The sequence below is a fragment of the Hippichthys cyanospilos genome, chromosome 8 (assembly GCF_059441005.1).
Source record: "Hippichthys cyanospilos isolate Australia breed blue-spotted pipefish chromosome 8, RoL_Hcya_1.0, whole genome shotgun sequence".
NCBI lineage: Eukaryota > Metazoa > Chordata > Actinopteri > Syngnathiformes > Syngnathidae > Hippichthys > Hippichthys cyanospilos.
In genome coordinates this window covers 20,195,019-20,218,402 of record NC_142376.1, presented here as the reverse complement: position 1 = coordinate 20,218,402, position 23,384 = coordinate 20,195,019, and the positions used below count along the sequence as shown (strand labels likewise).

Below are 23,384 nucleotides of genomic sequence, written 5' to 3'. Positions count from 1 at the left end.
CATCAATTGTTATCTTAATATGTGATGATAATAATAATATTATCTGTTATCAGTTCCAGTAAATGTACCTTTTTGTATGTCCTTTCTGTTCACCTCGTAGTAAACGTTGATTTACGAGCATTAGCGCCTGCATTCAATCAATTTTAGTTTGCTCAAGAGCAGTCAACGGATGTGAGTAATACATCTACAGTCATTACGTCTCCTGTTGCTCCTGTTTCCTTCTAAATTGAAAACATCTTTATATCATTTGCCATCTTCTTTTGAATTGATAATGACCCACTGAGGCTAAATACCGTATGATTGACAGAGAAAAAAAAAGGTCATGACAAAATCGCTATAACAATTGCATAATATAGATCTAACATCTTTGTGAGGTGCATGCCTCTTAGGATCTATGTGGTTGGACTGGATAAGTTTTAAGTCAGCAACTTAGTGAGTGATACTTCGCAATGGGCTGCAGCAATTTACCATTGTGTAAAGTTGACAACAGATAACAAACACGTAAAATCTGTTTAGGACCTCCATGTTCTCACGTTCACCTTTTTCATTAATCATGGTTTCTCGACGATGGCAGATCTAAACACCACTCTTGAGTTGAGGTTTGAGGGGTAAAACGGGAGTTCGCAGCAGGCAGCCTTTAAAGGCCTCATGAGCTGTTCCAAATAAGACATCTGTCCTATTCTTTGATCACATTTTGTTTAACATCCATACCTCCTGTTTAATTGGTATGGTTAGAAGATGGTAAGCCAGGCTATGACACTTACTTTTGAAATTTAATGATTTTAGATCTTTGTAGACATTGGTTGGTTGTGGAGTCATAAAGTTGCTCTGTTAAATTAATCTTTAGAACAACAGCTTCCAGTAATTGGGAATACTGAGTTTTATTTTTTTAGACTCCCACCCATGCGCTCGTTTTAAAAACTGGTGTATCTTTAGTTCGGTGCCAGTGCAAGTCTGGTCCACTGTGTTTTGGCTGGACTTGTGTGTGTCTGGCCATTTCAGTTCACATGGGTTGCCTTGGCCCCAATGCACTGAAAATTTGGTCAATGAAAGTAGTCTGCGCGTGGCAGACAGAATTTGTTAGATTGGTTTCAGCTCATCGGGCGTTCCGGCAGACACATTGGGACGTGCCTCTTTGCGCGATTGATATTTTGATGCCGTAAAGTAGACTAGTTTTTAGATTACGTAAAAGTTGGTCTATTTCACAGCGCAAGTGGTATAAATGCCACTATGATCACAGTACAGGCAAACTGAGTGGACACGTCGCAGTGAAGTGGATGGCATCGATCAATCATAAATATGACAACAAGATGGAACAATCTCTCTGAAGTTTTATAAAAACTATGTCATTGAACGAAGAAAAATTCCTAAAATTCCTAAATCCTCGGGGGCGGATGTGCGGTTGTTGTTGCAAAGTGGTCTGCATTTGCACACGGTAACGACATCATCCACAAAAGGAAAACTGAACTGGAACGCAAAACAGCTGGATAGCCACGACAGGCGGGGGAACCTGATTGGTTGACACTTGGGGGCGGATAAGCAGACAGGTGGATGAAATCATTGTAACTGGCACACAGACAAGAAAAGGCAGACGTGAGGAGTGTGTAATTTTGAAATGCATTGCTTCTCAAACTGGGCTACACAGAACCCTGGGGTCCGTGGCCTAAAAAAAAAAAAATATATATATATATATATATATATATATATATATATATATATATATATATGTGTGTGTCTTAATCTAATATTATTTTGTATTAAATTGTGAAAATGTTCATTACTTTTCAATAGCGCTAGAGCAATCAATTCCAACAGTTCAATTAATTTTAACAATGTCATTGTTTTGAAATTTGTCAAAATGTGTTTTGGGTCTACAATTGCTAATGAAGCAATGAAGCCAGCAAAGCAGCATTTTATTTTATAATGCTGTTTTGGACTAAATCAACCCGGCTTGTCATAAGGAGGCATGCAATTTGAATTTTCTAAATTTCAATATAGCTAAAAAAACTAAGATACTATACTATACTATTTACTATACTAGTTGTCAAATTAATAATTAATAATCTTTTGTTGAATAAAAAGGGCAGTTATTCAAGTTTTAAATTTAATAATTCTAATGACTTTTAATAGATTTTTTTTGTTTTGTTTTGTTTTGTTTCCGCAAATGTTTGCTTAAAGGGGTCCCTGACTTCAAAATGTTTGAGAACTCCTGCTACAGAGCACTCAGATAGAAACAATGATTGGAATCAAAATTTCATGCGAGGCGATGAGATCAAGAATTGAATGAAATGGTCTTTGCATTCTGTCTCCACATTGTTCACTTTGTAAACACATCCGTTTGTTTTTTTCAGAATGCAGATGCCAGTTATGACTTCAGCAGCAATGACCCATACCCATTTCCGCGCTATACAGATGACTGGTTCAACAGGTAGCTCGCTCAGCCGCCCTCTGTTTATATACACACTTGTTCACACACATGCGCGCACACACATGCACACACACCCACACACAAAAAATCACACTGTTTTTGCGTGCTTTCCCTAGAGTCCAGCAGCTCTCTATTGATTTTCTCTCCACCTTGTTCCATTAGAACATAATGGTGCAGTATAAACAGAGCTATTGTCTGAACACAACACACTAGAAAGCACAATACTTGTTTTCGTTGCCAAGATAAGGCTGATAAAGAGGTTTGTTCACGCGCAGACGACCTTGTTACTGATAGTGCTTTATCCTGTTTGCCGTGTCCCGGTGAGCCATTGCGACACGTGACGACAGTTAAGAATAGAGAGAAATACATTCAGGGATGCAGAAATGTGTGTGCTCGGTTTGTCGGCGAAGCAGCTCTGAGACTGGCGCGCAACTCGGCTAATCAGGTGGCTGTTATAAATAGCTTCCTGTCAGTGGCAAAGCATGCTGGGAGAAACAGGGTGACTCTCCGCGGTCCCTATGGGAAGCTGAGGGATGGAGGCAAGAGAGACACAGTACACGGCACACTGATTTGGACTGAGACAAGAGTAATGGATGTCAGACTGCTCAAGTGGAGAAACACTATTGAATGAGACCAGTAACATGTTCTCAGATTGAACTGTGCGCGTGTGTGTGTTTCCGAGCAGAAAAATACTGATGAACCAGCTTGTAATCAGAAAATCGGTTTTACCTATATTTTGAATTCTAAAGGTTAAATGCATTCATTGCCTCGTACTCGCAGGTGTAATTACAATAAAGGCCATTTATCAATCTGTGTAAGAAGTGTAAAATTTGTTTAGAAGGGGGACAACGGTGCGAGGGTGTTTGGAATAGCTTAATAGAAGTGTAAATTCCTCAAATGGTAAAACGAAGTTTAAAAAATAATTTAACTTATTTATTGTTTTGTTTGGTTGTATTAAGTTGTGAATGTATTGTGTATAGATATATATTTCATACTTTGCATCCCAAGCATACTGTACTTTGTTTAGAAATTTTGCTGCTTAAATTTGCTCATTAAATTGCAGAGTAAATATGGTCAAACCACTGACAACCCCTTGTTTGTTGGTTGTTTTTCTCAAAGAATATACTGTATATGCTCTCTGAATTCTTAAATGACCCTCACCCAATATGTTGCTCTTCCTGTCACCAGCCACGGCACACGCTGTGCCGGGGAAGTGTCAGCGGCAGCCAACAACAACATCTGTGGGGTGGGAGTTGCCTACAATTCCAAGGTGGCGGGTATGTGTCATGAGACGGTGAGAGGAATATCATCAAACAGACCGCAATGTGTGAAAACAGATCTTACGATAATGGCATGGTGGCATGAAGATAGTGATTGATAGTCCAAAATGCCATATAGAGTATGTCATACATAATACAAAAGCAATTCAAGCACACTTACTGAATTGTTGGATAAGCTGCAATATCGTTGGGACAGACACCCTTCACAGAGAAAAAAAACCCCATTACATTAGCTTTATGCTTCAATTACTAATGGGACTTTCCTTGAACTGTGATCTGTAGGTGAGACAGTAGTGTCTCAGTTAGTAAGTTATAGAGTGCAGAAATGAGGCAAAACATCCTCAAATATTCAACTAGAATAGACCAGTTGCAATCAGTGAAATTTCCTGAGAACCTTTGTTAAAGCAATGCAGATTTCAAGCAGTCTGCATTTCATTTCATGTTCACTTACCAGGTATTCGAATGTTGGACCAGCCCTTCATGACGGACATTATTGAGGCTTCATCCATTAGCCACATGCCTCAAGTCATTGACATCTACAGTGCCAGCTGGGGGCCCACCGATGATGGAAAGACTGTGGACGGACCCAGAGAGTTAACTCTACAGGCTATGGCTGATGGTGTCAACAAGGTAAGGCCTCTTTCTCACGTACTGTGTAAAGGATCTTATATATTAGTTTTCAACACAGAGAAAGGATCTTGTAATTGTTCAGGGAAATGAATTCTTTGCTTTATTAGATGCTCCAAACCGGAATTCCTCCATAAACATCTCTAGTAAACTGCATCCATCCACCCATCCATTTTCTGTAGCCACTTTTCCTCACAAGGCTCACAGGCTTGCTGGTGCCTATCCCCTCTGACTTCAGGCAGGAGGCAGGGCACACCCTCATCTGGTTGCCAGCCAATTGTAGGGCACACAGAGACAAACAACCATAACACACCCAATCACACCTAAGGAGGAAGCCAGAGTGCCTGGAGAAAACCCACACAGGCTCGGGGAGAACATGCAAATTGCACAAAGGAAGGCTGGAACCTGGTGGATTTGAACTCGGGTCCCTGAAATGTGAGGTGGACGTGCTAACCATTGCTGCACTGGCCACACTAGAGAACTAGTCCTTACACTAGGACATTGATTCTCTTGTATTCAATATATATATATATATATATATATATATATATATATATATATATATATATATATATATATATATATATATATATATATATATGCGGCACAGTGTGTGGAGTTGTTGCACTAAAAATAAGAAGTTTATAGCAACCTATACAACCCAACTATAGGCCTTTTCACATTGCATCTTTTTCTTTGTCTGATGCCTCATCCTCAAGTCTTTCAAGAAACATTCGTTTTTTTGCCCATATCGTATTATGGTGTGAGGTGCTCAATCTTCTGGGCGTTATACCTCTGTCTCTGTCATATACCATGCATGTATTACAGGAACCCTATGTGTCTATGTATTCTTGTTGAATTTATAGGCTGACATTTTTTCGGGAATCCTGCAGGTCACAGGAATCTGACAGGAGTCTGCGGGATGGCATTCAATCAAAACTTTCTGTATGAAAAGCAATGGTTGATTCCTAACTGCCTGTTCTCTATGTATGGCTTTCATTGATCCATATTTTAAAACTGTGTGTGAAAGAGACAAGAGTGCTACATTTTTTTCCTCTCAAAGGGTCTGCATTTGATTAAGTCAAGCACGGGTCAAGAAGATTAAAAATCTAAGGGCCTGTTCATTTCAGCCGACTGGTTAACGAGCTTTCCCGTTCCTGTCACAAACTGCATTATTTTCAAGTCATTCGAACCCACAGTATTCATAAAAGAAGTCAACCCAAATGTTTTCTTTCCAATAAAATGTTCTATACGGCCACACTAGTCTGAACATGCCATTCTGTATATTATCCCATCTCTGGAATATGAATTAAGCATCAAAATCTATCAATTACTATCTGTTTCAGGCGTATGCATTTTTGTCTTCTGCTATCAAATCAATGTATCTAGGAGCTCTGAAATCAACCAATCATGGCGCAGTTTGTGTCATCAAATTTCTGTGTTAGGCCACAGATAACGGGGAAGCTCCGATTGGTTGTTACCTGAGCCCTTGAACAACTGTGTCAGTTTTAGGCAACAGCCAGTGATTAAATCGTAACATGACAATGATAAAAAGAAGTGGATTTTGCTGCTTAATTCACATTCCATAAACAAAACAAAAAAAACATTATTAATTATGTTAATGAATGTTGTGTTTAGACTAGCGGGGATGCATAGAACATATTGTTTTGACATACCCTTTAATTGTCCTTACCTAGAGCAGTGGTTCACAAATTGGGGTACTAGTACCTCTGGGGATACTTGAAGGAACTTCAGGGGGTACTTGAGATTTTAAATGAAACAAACAAACATGCATAAATCCTTCATAATAATAATAAAAATAGCTACAAAATATTAAATAATTAAAAAAAATACAAATAAAAATAGTTCTTGAATTAATTGTCTCAGGAAAATATACGTTCATAAAACAATTTTTATGTCCAGTACGTTTTTCGATTTCATGATTGTAAAAAGTGAGATTGTCATAAATACCCGAATGGTTGGACCCAAGTGATGTGCCACCTCTCCTTACCTGTTTATTTTGGTGAACAGATCTGTATGATAACCCCAAAATAGGATGCTGCATGTTTAATATTTTTCTGTGGACAAAAAATTATTCTTCAGGTATGACACTATATTTAAGCTATAATTAAGTTATTTCTTTATGTCAGATTTCTTCTATGATTCAAAAGGAGACACTTTAGTTCTGTGAACCAATACAAATGAAGTTTGGTAGGGTCTAAAATGGAATAAATCAGACATTGATGGCATGTTTTAAGTCTTTTTTTTTTTTTTTAATAAAAATGCCTTACAGTGGTTAAGGGATACTTGGCTGAAAAGAAATTTCACTGGAAAAAGGTTGAGAACCACTGACCTAGAGTGTGAATACAGTACAGGGATGGGATGTTGTAGGTTTTTTTTTTTTTCCTGTGAGCGGAAGGCAGATTTCATCCACGTGACTGTAGCCAGGCAAAGATCTGCCTCCACCCCCCTCTGCGGAAGACATGATACACACACGCACACAGACTGTTGCCATGCTAACAGTGCCGCTGCCTATTACTAGACTGATTAATCATGCTGGACTGTGCGCAGGCAGGTTTAGGCTGCTCTAAAAGGACCCAGCCTCTTTGGAGCCGAGTATGTGGTACAAGAGCCGGATACATACGCTTGATTGTGCATAAGCAACGACTCAAGTGGCTGATCTGCCTCCTCAATTCAGAAAATCAAAACATGAACACTGCAAATATATTTGTGTATATATGATATATTACCAATGCTTAGTTGATTTTTGTGAAGTGTATGGAAGTATGTTGGTATGTAAAATATGGCCACAAAAGGAGCATTTCATTGACATAGTTTTAATTTTGTTTCAGACGCGTATAATAATTTTAATACTGTGATTATTACCCATGTGGCATATTGTCATATGGCTATCAGCCTGAGCTTGGTGCATGCTGTAGTTAGTGTCACTATATGATTTCCATAATATATTCCATTCACACTGTCCCCCTCATCAAAATCTATTCACATGTCTCTATCCAGGGACGAGGAGGCAAAGGCAGCATCTATGTGTGGGCATCAGGAGATGGGGGTAGCTATGACGACTGCAATTGCGACGGTTACGCCTCGAGTATGTGGACCATTTCCATCAACTCGGCTATTAACGACGGACGGACAGCACTGTACGATGAGAGCTGTTCATCCACGCTGGCATCCACCTTCAGCAACGGACGCAAGAGGAACCCAGAGGCTGGCGTGGTGAGTGTTTGTTCGCGTCGAATGCACATGAATACCAAAATCTGCACATATTATGGCCTCGCGTACACAGCAGCACAAAAATGACCCCCATTTTGATTTAGACTGAAACTATTTAAAGGGTAATCTCAAATAATAGTACATTCTACATATAAATATTTTGAAAAAGTTTTTCAACATTCAGAGTGTTTATTGTCGTGTGCACAGTGTAGAAACAAGTTTCTCCGCACAATGAAATTCTTACTTTGCTGTCCACAGGAGCCATAAAAAAATAATAAGCACCAAGTTAAGACAAAAAACAAAGTATAATCAACATAAAAGGGGCAGAGCACAAGTATGAACCGTAAGTAGATGGGTTTTGTAGTTATGCTTATGTAAAAAGACCATTTCCTCCTTTTTTAAATAACACAAAAGTCAACATGTTTTTCACCAATTATTACTTCAATTCAAGCTAGCAGCAGTGTCTTCGTTTTTGTTCACAGTAGCGTTGTGAGCAACAGCCCATGTACGAACCGACTCAAAGCATACTGCATTCAAGAGCATTAACATTCGAACAGAAACTGTCAGGAATAGTTTAGATAATAAAAATTTGATCTATCTTTACCCAGGAAGGTTTAACATCGAGCCTGTTTTGAGGCTGCACAAAATTGTATTTGATCACTTTCATTGAAAATTAATGAAACCACTAGTTTATAAACATTATTTGAAAACATTGTTTAACAAATGAGAAGAAATATATTCCCCGTGTACAAAGGCTGCAGTGTTTGTATATGCAATTATGCAAATGACCACAGGCTGTTGACAGAGTCAGGGTCCTCCCCGGGGTTCTCTCTCTAATTGCAGTCAGGCTGTTATTGTATCTAATTAAGCACCGGATGTTACAAATAAAGGTTGAATCAATAAATATTAACATAACTTGTGTACTAGCAGGTTAATGGAAGAGAGAGCTACTTTTGCATTCTTTTAAGTCAAGAGACTCAAAGAGCCAACGATGACCTTTTGTCAGCTCTTCTACACAGATAGATAACAAATGATTTGGGGTTTATTTTGCTTCTAATTTAGGCCACCACCGATCTGTATGGGAACTGCACTCTGCGCCACTCAGGAACATCAGCAGCAGCTCCTGAGGCAGCTGGAGTTTTCGCTCTGGCTCTTGAGGCAAAGTATGTGCTGACTCTGTCCTTGTGTTTACTGTCCTCATGTTGAACCAACATGCCAGCAACTAAGTGCCAGGCTTGTCGCTAACGATTGTTTCAATAATTGTCATTGTTGATCAGTGATTTTTTTCAAATAATCTCAACTTTTTTTTGTTCGCTTGAAATTAGCTCAAGCTCTGATGCGGCTTCCAAACAACCTCATGAGAATTTACTTCACCTTAAAGACCATATAATATCTTTAAATACACACCCAGAATTTATAAACTTGTACATTTTTAACACACAAAAATAAATGAAAAAAATATGAAGTACCGGTGAATTACATAAATCAAAATGATTCGAATAAAAGTATGTTCTGTAATTTAAGAGTGCAAATACCACTTATTAGCTTCCTACAATACATACACAACTTGCGAGTAAAAATAAACAAAAACATGTTTGTGGATACTGTAGTCACCAGTCCAGTAGTGTAATCATTACCAAGCTACAACCTTATATATATATATATATATATATATATATATATATATATATATATATATATATATATATATATATACGCAAGCTCCGCTCTTTGTCATACCGGTGTCACCGAGTAGAATTCAGCTAGTACGTTAGCATTGTCCGGTAATCAACTGTGTCGCCATCTCTCCGTGAATAAGTCATCGCAATTCATCAACTTGTTTGCTAACTACTGTATGTTGTTGGCTTTAGCCTAGCGCAGAGCCCTCTGTGTATACCCCGCCTTATTTTAAGCTTTGAATGTTCTCCGTAGCTCATGGATGAGGCCAATATCGCTGATAAAATGGTTGTAATTTTGCAGTCTAATGTTCTCGCTGGGTGTATGATGTAAATTCCAAGCTGTTCTGCACCAACATTCCCCAAATGAGCAGGAATATCACTTCTAGTTTGCAAACTAAGAGACACCGAGCCTCACTCTGTACACGCACCGCCACTCAGTTAGACCAATGATTTGACCCCCCCAACGCATCTTCTTCCACGGAGATGTAAAACGAATGAAGACTATTTGTGACAGCCATACTATGTGGTCATATATCTTGGGTAATAAACGTATCCATTTGTAGTCTTATGTTCTGTAGTCCAGAGATGTCAAAGTCACATGCTCAAAGGCCAGTATCCTGCACGGTTTCAATGCTTCCCTTCCAAACACAACTGGTCCAAATGAATTGGATGAATTTAAAGCTCCTGCAGAGCTTGCTGATGAGCTAATCATTTGAATCAGGTGTTCTGGGGAGAGGAACCTGAAAAACACGAAAGACCCCGGCTTTCGAGGACCGGCACTTGATACCTGTGTTGTAGTCTATGAACTTACAGACTTTGTGGGTTATTTGTAGGTGTTCTGTTTATTTCAATTGTTCAAGGTGAATTGCTTATTTCTCTCATGAACACTAGCAGTTATACCAAGACTAAATTGTAATAGGGCCCATTAAAAATAATTGTTTGATGTGTTTTTTGCATTCTGCAAACATGTACCTTTGTACGATTAATCATACCTTACGTAGTGTTTTCTGTGCGAAATTGTTATTCCTAGATGTTCTGTCCAGTTACTGTATAATTGGAGTAAAGCCTTTGCCCAATGAACACTGGCAAAGCATAAGTGTTAAACCCATGTAATTTTCTCTCTCCGACTAGTCAACTGTCCTCATTTAATACAGTGTCCTGATGTAGTCAACTGTCTGAGTAATTCCACCAGGCTCAGATGAAAGAAAAATATTTCTTGTTTTTATTTCCTTCCCTGGTGAATGTAGGTGAGGTCAAGAGCAAACATTTATTCCACACTAGTCTTTTCAGTCACCACATTCACCCGCAAGTTTTTTCTAATACAAATAGCAAATAAGCCTTTCACCTGGTGCAGTTGTCAAAACTCTAAGGGCCCTCAGGTGCTGGTATGGCATAGTGTGCAGTCTAGATGTGCGCCTGGGTAGAGTTGTTTCTCCTTTGGTAATTTGTTAGGACTTTTGCATGGTAGAATTGGGCGCAATGGGGGTTTTGCGCCGCTGTGTGCCATGGTGGGACGGAAAAAGCTGAGCCTGGGCTACCTACCTTACTTAAATTGCCCAACAAGCCCCCCTCCCCCAACGGTCATGTGGGTTCTATTAAAATATTTTTTAAATGATCTGCAAAATAGAACACCTTTTTAGGTACCTGTTTGCCAACAAGTGCAGTCTACTTTCTGTGGCCAAAATAATGGTGCGTCAGGGGCAGGGCAACATAAATGTATGCTGGTACGGCCAGACTCGCACAACACCGCTCCAAATATGGTAGTGTAGACCGGTGCTTGCACCAAAACTAGGTATAGCACGGTTTCTACACCATGTGCACTGATGCCAAATTTGGGCCCTATATGTCAGTCTTTTATTTAAGATTTTCCTCGTAGACCTCCTAAAAAAATCATAGGACGCGTTCTCTACTTTCCCAAAAGCCTTTTTTTTCCCATGTTTATTTCCTGTAGTTACAGTACATCCCTTGTACCCCTGCCAGACAGTGTTTGTGTGTGCCTATGCCAAGGTCAGAAATCAATGATTTTGACTCATTCTTAGACATAATGCGTATAATACACAGTAATACTATTTAAACTGTTGATAGTAATGTATTTTTCAATGCATATTTCTGCACATGCTCAACTGAGTCCATGTTTCATAGTTAGATACTAACCATAACTCATTAAAAAATAAAAACAGCAAAAGGTGATTTTCTGCAAACGCCAGTGGACAGCCTTTCCTTCTTCTCCGATACTTAATTTGTCGTGGTAAAGCACTGACAAGAATCTGCTTGCCATTAACAGACACCCGCTTAGCGTAGTTGTGCAAAGAAACCACTGTTTGCTCTGCACACATGATGATGATGTCGCTGTTGGGGGTGAGTGGTTGCGCTCGCTCCGTCAAAGCGTTTTTACGGGCTTAACACTTGAATCATGTGACAACAGGCCAACTAAGCAATTAAAGTAGTAGCGAGATGCATTTATTGAATCCAAACAAAGAGATGGGGAAAATGGTAAACTATGGATGGCACAAGATCTTATATGTCAAGATCCCACGGAATTAGAACGTCACAATATCTCACAGCAAGAAATCTATTTTCTTCTGGCTGTTTTGTTGTTGTTGTTGCAATGTGTACACTGGAGAATGCACTGCTTGTTCATGCTCTGCACTGTTTATGATTACATGACTACATGACAAAACACTCCTTCAAACATTGTGTGAAGGCCAGCCAACCTCAAAGTAAAACTTACCACGGCAAATGATAAATGGACATGAACGCCTTGGAATGCCAATACAGTTTTTTAAAGTTGTTCCTGGTAGCGTCTCATGACAATGGCTGACATGACTCTATAGTTACTACTGCATGAACTATTGCTCCCATAGCAAGTTAAAATGTTTATATTTAGAGTAGTCCTCCAACACAAGGTTTTTAAATCACTTTCAATCTTCAATTCAAGATGGAAAACAAACAATTTAATTACGATGAAATGTTATTGTATGGTACCTGTTTTGAACATTTAGCAGTGTCTAGCATAAATTAGCTGCTAGCTAGCAGCGTTCCCGTACCACCTGGCGAGAGCAGTTGGATTAGTTTTCAAAGGCAGTACTGTATAATAGATATAAATGCCTTTGCCTGTTTTGATGCTGAAAGCCCGACATAGTTGCTGTTCCTACCAATCACTTTCATTCCAAAAAAGTTTTTATTTTATAAGCCAAAAAGTCCCATACACATTTTATTGCAGATATGAAATTCATCTGCCTTTCTGTCCCCTTTCTTAACTCTAGCCCTGACCTGACATGGAGAGACATGCAGCACCTGTCAGTGCTTACCTCCAAGAGGAATCAGCTCCACGATGAGGTCCACCAGTGGAGAAGGAACGGTGTGGGCCTGGAGTTCAACCATTTGTTTGGCTACGGTGTGCTGGACGCCGGCGGCATGGTAAAAATGGCCAAAGAATGGAAAACAGTTCCCGAGCGTTTCCACTGCGTTGCAGGTTCCATCCAGGAGAACCAGTGAGTCCCATTTCTTCTAAGATATACATTTATAAAGCTACTTCTCAAATGACAACTGATATTCTAAGCATGAGTTAAACTACTTTAGTGTTTCAAGATAGCATTAATTTGTTGACATGCACAAGAGACATACTTGTCAAGTAAATTACATGCAAATTACAATGGTCTATTTAAAAAAAACAACAACATATATCCAATTGCCACTTCATAAAACCAAACATGTAGATTGCCAATCGGTTTTTGTGCTCATCAAATTTAAGGTATGAATAGATGTTATATTCTCATACTATCTCTGTTCATGACATACACTGTAAATACAGTGTGTGATGATGTCCCAGCTAGCGTGTGATCCTTGTGAGGATAGGCGGCTATAGAAAATGAATGCACAGATGAATAGCAGCAATATTTGTAGGTCATTTTGACCTGTTTTTACTTTAATTGAAAAAAAAATTCGAACATTTTAAAATGGACTAAGAAAAATGTGTACAACCGCCATTTGTATTGGAATGTTCTTAACACAGAATGAACCAAGCAAAGGTCTTGTTCACCCCCCCCCCCCAAAAAAAACAAAAAAAAACAAAAACAAAACAAAACAAAAATAAACATCATTTAACATTTACTGTAATATTTAAAGTCCCACAACATAAGGAGGGTTAAACATAATAACTAAACAAATGCAGTCAAACATTTGCTGGCTATCAACCCCATATGTAAAATCATGTTTGCATTTCATAATCTGTTTACCAGTGGAGTTGGGCTCCATCTCATCTGGCTCATCCACTTGTTGGCCTTCCCCTGTCCGAGCCATTTTGCATCCCCCCCAGCTCTCCCCACAGCTCTGTTCTCATAGACTCACTTCTCTGCTGCTTTACAAGATGGGGTGACTCATGAGGACCCTCATGTGTGCTGGCGAGTGTTTTCCTCTAGCCTCTTAATTGGCTTCATTAGTGGCCCTTAAATGATCTGGCTTTGAAAGACTGTCAATCACACAGCCTGAGCGTGATGGTGACTAACGAGCTTGATTGAGGTTGAAGAAATGATTTAACACAGCAGTGTTGTCTGTAGAAGGAGTATTTTCCACTTTCGAATTTTAAGACTGCAATACGTCCACCTCATGGTCAAAACCAGCTTGACATGATTCGCAGGCCTTCCTGCATATTGCATATTCTTTTTTGTTCTCTACAGATTCCTACAGAGACTTTTGGGCGCATTTTAAGCACATGCATTGTATGTTTGCTTAAAATTCTATTTTGTCCCAAAATGTGAATGTGCAAGTAAAAATTTGGTAGCATTGTTTGACCCTGTGATTGTCTGGATGCTTCTGTCTAGTTCTTTAACCATTGTGCAGTGTTTTGATCATTTTTGGGTCATTTTCCTCATCATCATCTTCTCAGTATTTTAGCCAAGTGATGGCACACTCCTTCCTGGTACTGTGATAACTAAGTGGTCTTGCCATTTTGAACTGACATATTGTCACCATCAGGGTGAAATTTCAGCTCTCTTGTGTCTTCTTTCAGTGCTTTCCTTTTAATGTGATATTCCTTTGAAGTAAAGATCAAAGGATTGGACATAATATTTCAGAAGAGTTAACAACCCTGAACAAATAAAATCGTTCCAAAATAAGGATAGGAGACATGTAGTTGTAGCGACACTTGAGGAAAATAAAGTAAGCTATAAAAGCCTTGAAACGGTGCTTATAAGGCACAGACGCCAATAATGTTTTGCCTTTTGCATGCTAATTTTACGCCGCACAAATGTGAGGCTATGGCTCGCATCACATTCTTCATCAGCTCGCTGTTTTTCACAGCAGCACCACGGGGCCATCCGGCCCCCTCTATTGTGCTGGAGAAATAATTACAACAAGGCCACCTCTGATGAGAAATTCTCATGGGGGAAACGCAATAAACATCAACAAAGCCCGGGTTTGTGCCCGCTACGCTGATCTGATAGCGGTGCTGGCTGACTGTGACTTACTTGGCTGGAGGAGAAGTTCTCATTATCAAAGGAGCGTGGTGGGCCACATTGTGTGACTTTGTTTTCCTTTTCAGAGGAGAAATTGCTTAGAGCAGGCACACAGACTATTACAGTATATCAATTATACAGCAGGGGTCACATACATGGTTGCCTCAGAAACCAGGTAGCCCCCAAAGACCACGCAAGTTTCGTTCGGCAGGTTCAAAGAGTAGCTCATCGGTAATGAGACACGGTGATTTCCTTGGAATGTTTTTGTGCTCTTTTCATAATGTGCACGTTGAGAGAGTTCCTAATTATTGTGACAAATCATGAATGTGCCACGTAATGTTGAACTAAGATAATGCAATGATTTCGAGGCACACACACTACAGTGTCTCAGAGAGACCACACTTTGCAAGCCGACTACCACTTCATTGTTTACGAACTTACCTCTCCTTCAGGTATCCGTAGCAGAAAGAAGGTTACGAAAGACGGCAGTCTCCTTGTTTGGCAACGGCCTGACCTATGTCATATAATTAGGCCGAAAATAATACAAAGAATATGTACAATGATGTGATTGACCAGTTTTGCATAGTCATTAATAAAATATTGAATTTATGTTTTAAATAAATAAATTGAGTAAAGCATGCCTTCAAAATAACATACAAATACAACACAAAACATATATAAAGAGCAACATGACATTTGAACTCACCGTTATGCCAAATTAATCGAAGCCCTGAACTTGTTTCTCTGCAACAAGCCGGGCCTTGTAGGGGATACAATGACACACAAAGTGTCGTTGCTTATATCCAGTCGTCGAATCTGTTGTTTTGGTGTTTGAGTGATGCTGTGTCGATCTCAGGCTATTCTGCCATGACTTTGATCCAGAACACCAGTGGAGTTGTTCATTGAACGTTTTGTAAGGCTACAGTTGTTTGTGATATCCAGCAGTTAATCATCTTCCTGCAGAGACGTGTTAGAGTCACCTGGTTTGTCAACATTTAGTTCCCAGACCCTTCCCTTTCCAGTTTGTAGATCCTTTATGGCTACCACGATAAATCATCATTTCAAGTATGAATTTTGGTATTGCATGTTAAAAGCTTTATTTTTCTTCAAAGCTGTAGGCTCTTCTCCTGTCTCTTCACTTTCTCTTTTCCCCTTCCTAAAGGCATTTTCCAAACAAAGACCTCTGTTTCTTGCTCATTTTGCTACTTTGTGCGTAAAACAAATCCAAGAGAATCTGGTCACTTTTCAAAATAAAAGCTTTTACAAAATAAAATATCCTTCAGACTGAGATAGCATGAAAGGGAAATATATAATTATTTCCGGTACCAAATGATCTGGGCCATGGACTGCTCTCCCGCTTCCAATACCCATTGAGCCGCCCCCTGATCATAGTAAATTTCCACTACAATTCATTGCAAATTTATGTGGAATGGTATCTAATGAAGTGCCCATGGAGCATATGTTATTAGCTTTCTGCTACTTCCACCTTTCAAACTCCCGTTTGAAGCTCCCAGGCATTGCAGACCTGAGCCTCTAATGCTAATAAGCAAGCTGTCACCCCTGCTGTGTCTTTTCTCCTGAAAGGAGATGGTATTAGCAATGTCTTAAAAACAAAAACAACAATGACAACTTGGATTTTTTACTCTTATAATATACATGTTGGAAGTTGGGCGCATTATATCTTTGCTCACTGTGTCGTCAGAATTTAAACTAGCATGCAATATTTGCATTCGAATATGCTTAGAAACACTGCACCATATTAGCCATTAAACGATAGTCTGCTTTTAATTTAAACTCCACTGTTACAAAGTCAGAGAAAAATCCAAGATATTGCCCTTGAGGTCATCCATTTAAAACAAACATAAACCAGGTTGTAATTGTAATCTCAGTTCATAGATAATATCATTTACGAACAGTGTTGGGCCAGTTACTTCAAAACTGGTCATTTGTTAATTATTACTTATTACTGTCATTTCAAAGTTATCAGTTACATTACAATGCTATTGTATTTGAAATATTATGCATTAAACTACTATTGCATTACTTTTACATTACTCCTACCACCATAACTGGAACTACTACCAATTCTATCATTTGATGCAGACAAAAAAAAAACTATGGATAATAATAAATGTAAATTTACCTGGAACATTAACACCATTATCCTAAACATTATAACCTGAAGAAAATGGTATAAAATATAGTACTTATTTATTTTTCTAATTCACATTAATCATTACTTTGATTTAGGGGAAAAAAAATTGACAGCAATTGAAAAAGTTTATAACTCGCACACAGACTTTGACAAAAAGAGCACCACTGTACTCCCTGGTGCCGTAGATGTGCAATTCCACAACACGGCGCAAAAGCAAAGTCTGTTTCTTTACGTAACCACCCTCTCATCGCATCTGCCCGCTATCTGATAAGAACTGAACTAAAGCAAGTAAAAAGATTTTCAGATGTCAGATTGAGAACTAATTACTTAGAACAAATAACTTTGTAACATTAAAACCGATCATATGCACATTGTGAAGTCATTTTTTTTCATCGACAGTCTATCAACGGCAGAGAGCAAAGCAACTTTTTGGCAGACAGTCCGTCTAAACCTACGCCTGCTCAAGCTACATCTCAATAATAATGAAGCTGATTAAATGTGATTATGGTGAATGCCATTGTGGCTCACGCAGACATTTATGAAAAGTTTAGTCCAAAACTGTCAAGTGCACCTCATTTAAAATGAATGTGAGGAGCTACTTCAATTAATAGCTGCTAAAATCAGCAACAAACTCTTCCACAGTGGTGCAGCATACCCATCCACTGATCCAGCAGCCCGTGCATGTTGACGAAATTATCAGTACCAGTCTAACTTGCCTTGTTGTAATGGAGGTCTTTGGAGATGATTTGCTGATGATTTTGGGATGTTCTTTACCCAAGTGATGACTGTTGTGAGATCAGAGCGTGGAAGGTTGTCCTTCGCTGTTTCTCCCCCCACCTGCTGACATCCATGCCGGTTTATTCAAGTGCACATGCAGGGGCTGAAGGAGACAAATCAAGCCCTCTTTTCCTTTACAAAAAGCATCAAAACACGGCAGAAAAAATATCCACACAGCCACGTTATTGACAACAAAGAGGCAACAAGCTTGATGAAAATGCTTTTGAAAGCACAAAAACGCTAAAATGGATGCATACTATATCAAATGAGTCAAGTGATGGCACATTATACTATATCAAATGGTATTTATCATAATTTGAAGATTTTTAGATGATTATTACTTACTTTACATTCAAATTAATGTTATTCCAACACATATGTAGAAAAAATTGTTCTGGTTTTGAGTTATGCAGGTACAAGTCAAACCCCTCAATATGGGTAATGAAAATGAAGGGAAAAAAACTACTTGTACACGGAGAAATACGATATGCAAATTAATAATATTTTTACTGCTGAAAATGGCTGAATGGGTAAGGTGTCCCTTGAATGAATTTCAATCAGATTGTACTTTGGTCATCTCGCCAGCAATGCTAAACTACAGATAATTGTGATGGAAATATAAGGCAAATAGTTTCTTGAAGAACCATTTGATTGTGGCTATTTCGGCAGCCCTACTTTGAACATCCCCCAAGTGGCAATTTTTTTGTCATCTAACGTTGTCATTTTCCTCCAGCAAAATCCAGTCCGGCAACAAGCTGGTGCTCGCCATTTCCACCGAAGCCTGCCAGGGCAAGGACAATTTCGTCCGGTACCTGGAGCACGTCCAGGCGGTGATCACCGTCAATGCCAGCCGCCGCGGCGATCTCAACATCAACATGACCTCGCCCATGGGCACCAAGTCTATCCTGCTTAGCCGACGGCCCCGCGACAACGACTCCAAGGTGGGCTTCGATAAGTGGCCCTTCATGACCACGCACACCTGGGGGGAGGACCCGCGCGGGACCTGGGTCCTGGAGGTGGGCTTCCGGGGCGAGGAGCTCCAGCACGGCATCCTCAAGGAATGGACGCTCATGCTGCACGGAACACAAAGTGCTCCTTATATAGACCAGAAAGTGCGAGACTACCAGTCCAAGCTGGCCATGTCCAAGAAGGAGGAGCTGGAGGAAGAGCTTGATGAGGCTGTGGAGAGAAGTTTAAAGAGCTTGCTGAGGAAAACCAACTGAAAAATACTACTCGCCTGCATGTGTTGCTTTCATCGCATCCTGTCTTAAGTATTTATTTATCACCTCCTCCGCACTCTGCTTTTTGTACTTTCATTTGACCTTCAATGAATGTTTATCAATAAAAGTACAATATATCCTTCAGTAATCTACACAAAGAACCTATATCATAACTGCTACACTTGAACAGAACTGTACATATAGCAAAAGAGTCCCCTCTTACACTTGAATTGCGCCATACCTCTCTCGCTCTCTTTCTCTCTGTCTCTTCGGCCAACTGTTGTACAGGTTGTGACTGTAAATGATTCTGTGTCATCCTCCTTCAAGCTTCTGTTTATATTTTTGTGACATGCACCCTTTGTACAAACGAGGAGAAGAATGTGTGATTCATTTGCAGCCTGTGCTCCTCTGTTTGGTTTTTCATAATCTTTAATGTACACTATAATAAATCTATCCAGCTATTTATTAAAGCACTTGAGTGATTTGAAGCAGAAGGTTCTCCAGAGATGTACGATGCACTTTTTTTCCTGTTTTGGTGATGGAAATGGACGAAATTAAAATTAAAACCATATTTCAAACTTGATAACAGCTGTCTAAACAAAAAAACATTACTATATTTAACATTCTGAAAACACAAAAGCTAAAGGAGTTCATACTGATAAAGTGCATTGCATTCTAAAAATTGACTGGACAATCTAGTTGATAACCTTGTGTAACGCTGGAGCAGGTATTGGCATATATCAGCTCACATCTAAGATATTTTAACATTAGCTGAGGAGACAATTTTAATATTGTAACATATTTTATGTTTGCGTGAAAAAAGAAATTATCCGCTTAAAGTTGATTATTAAAATTATCAACATTTTGAATCATAAAAGCTTCAATAAGAATGTGCTGCAGATGACTCCACGACTCATTTTTAACAGGTTCATCTTCAACAAAATAATAGTGCTAAAAATACATAGCTAGCATTCGCAATGTGAACAAGCCGACGTGAGCTATCACAGCTGCTACATCGTAGCATGGCGTACACTATCTGTAAACACGAGGTTAATGCATCACTAAATGTTTTGTTTGAAATTAACATTTAAAAAAAAATACATAACAAACAATAAAAATGGTATTCACTTAGCCTGAGTTCTTGCAAATGAGCAGTAAATATCTCCGGTTTGCCCAATCTGCTCTACGTGGCCGGGCTATTTCTTTTCATCAAAAACTGAAGGTCTCAAAAACTCAGGCCAACGTGGAGATTTGCCAAATCCTCCGGAACCACGTTTGCATGTAGCAAGTATAAACAGGAGATTCACGTCATCGCGATATTCTATTTCCCGCCAAAGATGCTAACGCTGATGACGATGAGAAATGGAAGTTCATTCCGATTGTAAATAATTAGGCAACACTACTGCCACCTAACGGTTTGGCATGCTTGTAAAATGAATAAAACCGCGCTTCGTGTGGCAGCATTTTTGTTTTTTTTTCAATCAACAAAGCCGCGTGGGAGCAGGTTTCAACAGCCCTGGTCGTGTGTAGACAAGTACTTAATCGTTTCACATTTTCTTTGCTCGTTTGGTAATCAACATGATATTTTCAGTCGAGTGTTTTCAGCAGGTTGCAATTCAGTGCAAAATGGCAGCTCCCTGTAATGTAAAAATATTTGATTTTTTTCTGAATTCATATTACACAAATGCAATATTAATCACAAAACAGTGTTTAAATTAGATTTTTGACATGACTTCCACATAAAATTACTCATGAGACCCAGGTAGGTAAAACAAGAGGACATTGATTAAACTGGGAGTTCAGATGATTCAACTGATTTTGAGGGTTAATTTCAAAGGAAGTTAACATTTTCAAAGATGCAAGTCCTTGAACTATTTTTCCCAGCGGGCCTTGCAGTATATGATGTAGAGAATATTTGCATCCTGCCTTTCAGCAAGAGCAACCCAGGGAAGCTGAAATAGCCAGTCATTTTTTCAGCATCATATTATGAGCACTCTTTGTTATCTGTAACAACCTATGCGAAGGACTTGATGATGGGGTCTAATTTTAATGAGCAAATATGTATATATGCTATACTGTTGTGTAAATACAACAGAGTTTTTGTCATCGCAATATCATATGTAGTAACGAATTTAAATCAGATTTCAAATGTAAAGTTAACTCTTCCGTGCTCAGGAAGTTAATTTGAATTAGATGTAGAAATACAAGTACTAAAAAAAAAGAATGAAATAATGTTATTACATGTAAGTAATAACATAATCATCAAGTTATTTTTTTATTTTCTAAGACTGCCTGATATTTACTCATTTCTCTACAAGAAATAGGGCTGTCACTGTTTAAACATTAAATCATTAATTCATTAATTGTTTTTAGTGACCTTAAATATGAACTATTATGAAAAGAAGTGTGCTCATTTAAAAATGGCAACCATTTTAAATGTAACAAGTGTAGTGCAAAAAGTGCCTGAACACCCCCCCAGATATCTATCTATCTATCTATCTATCTATCTATCTATCTATCTATCTATCTATCTATCTATCTATCTATCTATCTATCTATCTATCTATCTATCTATCTATCTATCTATCTATCTATCTATCTACTGTCCATCCGTCTGCCACCCGGCCATCCATCCATCCATCCATCTTTCTATCTATCTTCAACATGTTTTTAAATAAGATAACTAATTGGCTAAAATTCTACACTAAAATGGCAGCACTTGGGGGAGTATAACCATATAGATATAATATGACATGAAAAGAACATAAAATGGAGAATAATTTTATATATATATATATATATATATATATATATATATATATATATATATATATATGTTCTGGAGCAGTTAAAACAGTTAGACTTGTGTCTTGGTTTTCGTTTTTTGGCGCCGCCTCTGGCCGCTGTTGGGCGTTCATTTCTGAAGGGGAGGAGGAGGTGTTCCAGTTGGGAGCAGTTATGTCTATGCCACGCGTTTGTTGTCTGTCCTTACGAGAGCTGGCCCACGAGTGTCTGTGAGTCGTTTTCTTTAGTGGAATATTATTTACCCTAATATGCCCATGGTTGGTCATTCGTGTCATTATAGATAATAAGCTGGCTAATGTTAGTTTATATCAGCATGTTAAACGGTGCTGCCTTTGTATGTTTTGGCTTGTTAGCATTTTCGCGTTAGCCTATTAACATTTCATATTGAAGAGAACATTATTTGTGGTTGTATGTTTGATTTAATCTTCACAGTTGTCTACATAGTCTACATTTGGTAAGATGTGATTTTCGCATATGTATACTTACGTTTGGTATATATTCTTTGCAGTTTTACAAAATAAAAATGAGTGAGACCAACACAACTATTAAAGAAGTTGCCCTCATTTTGCTGTCTGTCTACCTTGACGAAAACCACCTTAACATCTTGGGAGGACAGAACAATATATATATATATATATATATATATATATATATATATATATATATATATATATATATATATATATATATATATATATATATATATATATAGTTTGTTGTTTTTTTTGTATCAACCATGTGCGTGAGCCGCCGCTCTGCGTGGGCAAATTAATTCACCTTGCGCCTCTTTACATACCGGTATTTAATTGCTTGTATTAATTTCAATGTATTTCTTTCTTTTCGACTTGAAAGTAAGTTATTAGTAATGATTAATTTACACACTTTTATTGAAGGTTGAACTGTTTTCAACAAAGGGAAGCAACAGTCAAATCATCTTTCAATCACATGCAACTTGCTTGCATTTCCCTTGATTCTGCAAATGCCACAGAATGGAGCTGTGAGTTGTACTGTATGTGGTCAACTGCCAACCGCCTGCATAATGCAAACCATTGTCTTCACAGCACCACTCTGTAATCCTGTTAACCAACTGCCTCCTTTACTCGAGGAAAGAGTTAAACAGTGGACGAAACTCCATTATGTCCAAGGTTGGATTAGCCACAGCAGCCACAGTTTACAGTGAAACCAGTCAATCGCCCAGATGATATTTCAATGGCACATAGGTCCAAATGGAATATGGAGTGTAGTCCACAATGTTTTCAAATGAAGTAAATTCCTTTGCTTGTGCCTTGCTTGGAATTTCCTTTAGCCATACTATCTCTATCAAAACTAAGTCAAATAAGGGTTAAATAAAAAAAAAAGAGTTAATTAAGGCTGAAGCTCAAATTATTTATTTATTCCCGTTCAGATTCAGTCGTTGACAGTGATAGATTTTGTTCACGTTTTCTTGCCCTTCATGTCAGTGTATTTTTTAAATTTGATTGTGTCCACCTGTCCCTTGTGTTGACCAATCACCTCTCCTTACCAAATGTCTTTTGTCCAGGTCTTCCTTGTTGTCTCATCAGTTTAGCTTGTATTGTATTGTTCCCCGCTTTTGTTCAATCTGTGTCAGATCGCATGCATGCCCTTTGTCTTTGTTCTTATTTGCTGTCATGTTTTTCCCACATCCTAGTTCTGCTTACCTTTTTGCTTAATTAAAAATGGCTTTTTGCATGTACTCCCCGCA

At 38.6% G+C, this 23,384-nt stretch overlaps 1 protein-coding gene across 1 annotated transcript in view; it reads left to right on the top strand.

Annotated features, from left to right (window-relative positions):
• The window catches only part of pcsk2 (proprotein convertase subtilisin/kexin type 2), a 30,645-nt gene extending 11,319 nt beyond the window's left edge, over positions 1-19,326 (top strand). The window contains exons 6-12 of the mRNA XM_088421460.1: positions 2,352-2,428; positions 3,617-3,705; positions 4,163-4,338; positions 7,357-7,572; positions 8,632-8,732; positions 12,515-12,742; positions 18,370-19,326. Coding sequence (XP_088277586.1) covers positions 2,352-2,428; positions 3,617-3,705; positions 4,163-4,338; positions 7,357-7,572; positions 8,632-8,732; positions 12,515-12,742; positions 18,370-18,859 — 1,377 coding nt within the window. The 3' untranslated portion in view covers positions 18,860-19,326. The remainder of the gene's footprint in view (positions 1-2,351; positions 2,429-3,616; positions 3,706-4,162; positions 4,339-7,356; positions 7,573-8,631; positions 8,733-12,514; positions 12,743-18,369) is intronic.
• Positions 19,327-23,384: the final 4,058 nt, after the last annotated feature.